Source organism: Halictus rubicundus, unplaced genomic scaffold, assembly GCF_050948215.1.
Source record: "Halictus rubicundus isolate RS-2024b unplaced genomic scaffold, iyHalRubi1_principal scaffold1376, whole genome shotgun sequence".
NCBI classification, from domain to species: domain Eukaryota; kingdom Metazoa; phylum Arthropoda; class Insecta; order Hymenoptera; family Halictidae; genus Halictus; species Halictus rubicundus.
The window spans coordinates 1-6,112 of NW_027489917.1; the positions used below are offsets into that span (position 1 = coordinate 1).

The 6,112-nt window shown below is 41.0% G+C and overlaps 1 protein-coding gene across 2 annotated transcripts; it reads left to right on the plus strand.

Annotated features, from left to right (window-relative positions):
• The first annotated feature begins 1,109 nt into the window (after positions 1-1,109).
• On the plus strand, positions 1,110-5,032 carry LOC143365136 (dynein axonemal light chain 1-like). Of its 2 annotated transcripts, XM_076805063.1 has the most exons (4): positions 1,110-1,305; positions 1,599-1,876; positions 1,948-2,112; positions 2,313-5,032. In XM_076805063.1, exons 2-3 carry the CDS (start codon positions 1,745-1,747, stop codon positions 2,092-2,094), a joined length of 279 nt encoding a protein of 92 aa, XP_076661178.1. In that variant the 5' UTR covers positions 1,110-1,305; positions 1,599-1,744; the 3' UTR covers positions 2,095-2,112; positions 2,313-5,032. The 2 variants fall into 2 exon arrangements, with proteins under 2 accessions (XP_076661178.1, XP_076661177.1); XM_076805062.1 differs by lacking the exon at positions 2,313-5,032 and having other exon boundaries at positions 1,111-1,305; positions 1,948-2,304.
• Positions 5,033-6,112: the final 1,080 nt, after the last annotated feature.

Here is a 6,112-nt window from a genome sequence, read left to right on the forward strand (position 1 = left end):
CACCGCCTTTTGCTCGCGAAGTACAGTAACAAGTACAGTGATCAAAATTTGTTCGAAGCAGGTTTGGGTAAATTAGAACAAGAATCCCACAGTGTTATCTAAACAATTATAATGCAAGATAAGTAACATAGTTTGAGTTGAAAGAATTGCAGGTGATGAAATTTTTCGTTTACACGGCGGTAGTAGAATTCTTTAACAAAAATGTCCCTACCTCAGTAAAATGAGAGAATGAAACGGGAATTAAAGAATAGAAATAATGAATGTGGGGCTTCAAGGATATTTTACGGAGGGTTGAATTTTAATTCGTTTTTTCGCAATAAATATTACTCCCGAGATTCACTGTTAAACATTTTACATCCGCAACGAGAAAGCGATTCTCAGTTTGGTCGGAACGGGGGAAAGGGAACGAGGATAATGAATAAGACGGGCGTTCGACAGGACAGATAATAATGCATGCGCAATTCCATTACGAAGCACGATAAATGGACCGCAGATGCTGGCCATCCTAACGTCGCTTTCATCAGAGTCTGGCATCGTTCAGAAACCAATTTACGTTCGTTCTGCGCATCTTCGCTCTTATTGGCTCCCTTCCCAATGCACTACGCATGCGCGGAGCGGACTGATGTGACGCCATGTCCGGCAGTGGCATTCGCAACCAAATACGCGGTGTGTCAAAGTATTTCGAATTTAAATAGCGAAAGGTTCTGGCAATCGTCACTTAAATGACCTGGCCCTCAACCCGACCTCCTATGGCATGCACTTGGGAAGGATGGAATTTCCGCGTCCGAAAATTCCCTCGTTCCCACACACCATGGTCGCTTCATTTACATTTTTCAACTAAAAACGTAAAGAAAGAATTCATTTACATTTTCCGACATTATACAGTTAATTATCGAGGTTGAAAAAATTATATTACTATAGTCCAATCCTTTCTAAATAAAACAAAAAAAAATTTAGCGCAATCGGACAAACAGTTCCTAAGATAAAAATTCGTAAATGAAGCCCATTTTCGCCACTCATTTCCTACCCACTTCTTCTGCTTATTAATCTGTACTTTTGTTCTACCGCGTATATTAATCTCGCAGTCTACAAAGTGGGGACTGAGTAGTGGAGTAGGGAGTCTGAGGAGCTCGCAGCGCCCCCAACGTCTTCCGGGCTGCGCGAAATAGTGCCAGACTCTGATGAACGCGACTTTACTCCCTTGACACGTAACTGTGGCTCAATTAATGTAACTCGATCGCCTGGAAATTCGATTGAACGCAGATCTTGCGCCGTTTCGTATTGCGATCATCCTCTTGAATTCAGGTCGCCTTTATTTTCATTTAACTTGAGCGTTCCGTTTTATCTGGATACAATTCAACGTTAATCGCTTCCTCAGAATCTAATGAAATCATCAAAACTTCCTTTTTAACTTAAACGATCCAAAGGGGCCAATCTTTTAGAACGGTATTCATTATTTTAGTGCTAAGGGCATAGCAAGGCCTTAAATATTTTTTGAAATAGGAAGTGGTGTTAATCTTCATTAGGTTCCAAGAAAACAGCTTGTATAGATTCCTTTAAAACATCCCGTCTAATTAAACTTCTCTCATTTGACACAGGGATCGGAACATTGAAGAACCTGAGGGTCCTATCGCTGGGTCGTAACATAATTAAAGGATTCTCCGGCTTGGAGCCTTTAGGGGACACGTTGGAGGAGCTTTGGATTTCTTACAACCTGATCGAGAAAATAAAGGGAATCAACGCGATGAGAAATCTTCGTGTCCTTTACATGTCGAACAACTTGGTGAGAGACTGGAACGAGTTCAACAGGCTTCAGGAACTCGCGAACCTCCAGGACCTCGTATTCGTTGGTAATCCGCTGTACGAAAGCGTCGAGGTACTTTACAGCTACCTTTTTCATTTGAAAATTGTATAATTTGATTAACTTTTAATATTCGTTCTTTTTAGTTGGAGCAGTGGAGGTCAGAGGTCGCTCGACGCTTACCGACGTTGGAAAAGTTAGACGGCGAGCCGATAATACGAACGGAAGAATGCTGCGCGACTCAAACGCAAAAAGTTGACTGTCCTTCCCAATCGGAAAACAGCTTAATATGATCATACAGCAGTTTTATGGTAATGTTTATTTAATATTCTGTACATTTGTTTTTGGAGTTTCTTTTGTATGATTCTTTATTTGGTCAAGTATGAACCTGTATAGATTTAGTAATATTTTTCGTAATCGTATTGATTTATACTTTGTGAGCATATTACCTTTCAATTTAATCGATGGATCGGAAATTGTATTTATATGACCGTTTTATATCTTTATACAGATTTCAATCTACATCAGGAAGGCGTAAGAATTAACGTTCGGAATTCGTCACCTTTGTGTCCACGGTTGTAATGTATCGTCAATATTCTTCAGTCGACCATTCACGTCGCTCCGCTCCAAAGAATTTGATACGAATAGAAGAAGCTCTCGATGGCTCCGGCTACATTGTTGCGTTCGACATAGACATATTGCGTGCCCATAGGAGGGCCATTTTCATAATACATACGGGGTTAATCTCGCGATTAAACTTCTAAGCGTCCGCTGACCAAAAAGGCTCGGTGAACTCTATTGTCTGGAAACTGTGAATCATTGGCCCCGTCTAATGGATTTTCCTTGGAGAGAAATGAGCTAGTTACTCGAATGATCAGATAATGATGTTCCTCGACGATTCTTCTTCGGTGCATCAGAACGTTGGAATTTTTCGTCGTTGCTTAGATAGAACCTCGAAGATTCTGTCCCGTCGAGTCCTTACAAAATCCTCCTAAATATATTTTCATCTAGATCATGCAAATTGAAAACTTTTCTCTTAATGTATTACCACAGACTTCTACATTTATTTCTACACTTTGTATTCAGTTATTCAGCACATGATTTCGTTTCAAAAAGTACATAACTACATTAGACCCGTTGAGAAATTCAGTAGCATCCGACCGGGTGATAAATAATTTCTGTTCCTCAGAATCAATAGTGTAGGAATCTTGGGAAATGGGGAGATTAATCTCTTTGAAACACTTTACTGAATATTAATATATTTAGAAGAAATAACGCTGACACGATTAACACTCTTTCTCGCAAGGCAGTCGCAACTCTACTCTCTCCGCTCTTCCCGAACATCCACGCTTTATAGTCTTTCACCCCCTTGCATTCGTCTCGCTTGCACTCTGTTTCTTGCATCCGTCGCTTTCATTCTTAGAAATACACAAACTCTCCTATCTCTTAGACCTAAACACTTTTCATTCACGCCTCCTCAGTCACTCGAGTTTTCCAAACATACCGGCGCCGGACCGTCGCAACATGATCCGGTCGCCCGCACGCACGCACGCACAATGAACCATTCATCCCACAAATCTGATGTCGTTCGCTCCACTTTTAGAATAGTTACTCGAACTGAAAGGGTGAAACGGTCGCTGATTGAATTTTCCATCGTGTTAGACGGCAAGTGCATGGCGTGCACCCACCAGGTGAAGTACGCCGAGATCTCCGTAGCCATCAACCACAACGTAGATCACCTTCTGGTCGGGATACTCCACCAGATTCGGCTGAAGAACGCGGACAACGGAGCCGCGAACGGGGCCGCAGGCGGCGGTCACTGGTATACATCAAGAACTGTGGTACGTGCCAGTATGAAAGCCAAGCGTGTGTTCACTTGGTTGTTTGGCAAGGAGGACTCGAAATTAAAAAACTGTGAAAATCTGCACATACTGTAAATTGACCGAGTGGATGTGTCAGTGCGGTGCCTGAAGACCGGGACGGGACCGGGGACGTTTGGCCCCTAGATTCGAAACCAGGGTGTAGGGTTTGAGTCGACGGGGCTTCAGTGTTCGAAACTATATTTCTGTTCGCCCCGGTTGGGTCATTATCTCGAGCGTAATGACCATTACCCAGAAGGCCTTTCGGGACCGCATTGACAGTGTATTGTATGTAAATGAATTGTATGGAAATGTATTGTATGTAAATTATATATAGATATATTGTAAAAACGAGAATAGTTGTTAGAACGTATGTAAGAACGGGGTCAAATTGATCAGACCCCTGGCTTTACAATTGTTATGTATTATTACCAGATTGCGGATCTGTGTGCGAAACAGAAAGCTTCCAAATTAATCGTAAGAAACGCGGGTCGAGTGAAGATAATATTTCTTCTTTAAATAAATTTTGTACATCAAATGTAATAACATTCTCAAGTTCTTCTAACGTCATTACAATTATACATTTTACTTGTTCCTATTACAAACGCATAAAGATCCGCAGTCTACCACCAAAAGGTATTCGTTCTCGCCTATCGATCCTCCATCGTCAGGATCTAAAGATATCATCAAGACGATACATTTTCAAAGTAATTCAATTTGAGCGTCATGGTTCGTGTATCCCATCGTAATACCGCAGATCATGTGTAGCGCTATTAAATTACTATTATACTTTTGATACTTTTTTAAATTAACGTGATTGTTAGGAAGCAAATTTTGGTTTGACGGTTGGTCTGTGAGAGCTTGCGTGAACGTCTCGTTGCAATTGAAAAGCTTTGTACAGAGTGAGCAAGAGTATGAGCATCGTTGATTGATAAACAATTAAAGTTTGGCCAAAAGTTTTTGACACGGATCGGTGGAAAATAGAAGAGAAGAAAATATAAATCTCCAACATGTTCAACATTCACCATTAGTGCATGGTTTCACTGTCGGTGTTTCACTGTAACATATACACTATTCTCCGTGTATTTTCTGCGATCTCTATGTCTGTAATATCCAAATGATGTATATGTTACAGTGAAACACCGAAATCTGGAGAATGTCGACTTTCACCGGGGAATGTCAACATTCACATAGTCGCTTGGTGTATGTCCGAAATATTTGCTAAATACCCTTATTTCTGACTTACACCGGTAAATGTTGACATTCACCATGCACTAATGGTGAATGTTGAACATGTTGGAGATTTATATTTTCTTCTCCGTAATTCAGTCGCCAAAAAACGTCACGCCAAGTCGTGATTAATTTCGGGTTATGTGCGTTACGACGTTACATTTCCTCATAAAAAAGGTTTAGGGTTAGGGTTAGGGTTAGGATTAGGGAATCACTTGGGGGCAGAAGGGGGTGAATCGACTTTCGTTTTTTTGACTCTTCTGTTTTGGACCTGCACCAGAGCATATCTGTGATTGTCGACATACACCGGACAGGGTCCGAATATACATATTTGGTATCTGTCGACTTTTACCGGTGCATGTCAACAGATACCAAATACGTCGGTGAAAGATCGAATATTTTATTACATTGTTGTATATTCGGAACCCTGTCCGGTGTATGTCGACAATCACAGATATGCTCTGGTGGAGGTCCAAAACAGAAGAGTCAAAAAAACGAAAGTCGATTCACCCCCTTCTACCCCCAAGTGATTCCCTAATCCTAACCCTAACCCTAACCCTGACCCTAAACCTTTTTTATGAGGAAATGTAACGTAACGCACATAACCCGAAATTAATCACGACTTGGCGTGACGTTTTATAGCGACTGAATTACGGAGAAGAAAATATAAATCTCCAACATGTTCAACATTCACCATTAGTGCATGGTTTCACTGTCGGTGTTTCACTGTAACATATACACTATTCTCCGTGTATTTTCTGCGATCTCTATGTCTGTAATATCCAAATGATGTATATGTTACAGTGAAACACCGAAATCTGGAGAATGTCGACTTTCACCGGTGAATGTCAACATTCACATAGTCGCTTGGTGTATGTCCGAAATATTTGCTAAATACCCTTATTTCTGACTTACACCGGTAAATGTTGACATTCACCATGCACTAATGCACGATCGATCTCGTACGGTCCTTTGAACCGCGGAATTATTTTTGTTGACACTCCTGGGGTGCAATCGTAATTTCTGATAAGCACCTTATCTTTAACCCTATATTTATTCGGAGCCTTATGTCTTTTATCGAAAATGCGTTTTTGCGACTCCTGATTTTTTCGAATTCGGTTACTAGCTTCTTTTCGGACGCTATTCAAATCACGGGAAATACTTATCTTTCCACTAATCTCCAACATATCACGCAACCCATCTATGACCTCACCACGTTGTC

Excerpts from the sequence above, each read along its gene's own strand:
- LOC143365136 (XM_076805063.1), top strand. The coding sequence starts at position 1,745 with ATGAGAAATCTTCGTGTCCTTTACATGTCGAACAACTTGGTGAGAGAC. Across the intron at positions 1,877-1,947 it reads CGCTGTACGAAAGCGTCGAG|TTGGAGCAGTGGAGGTCAGA; the intron begins GTACTTTACAGC and ends CGTTCTTTTTAG.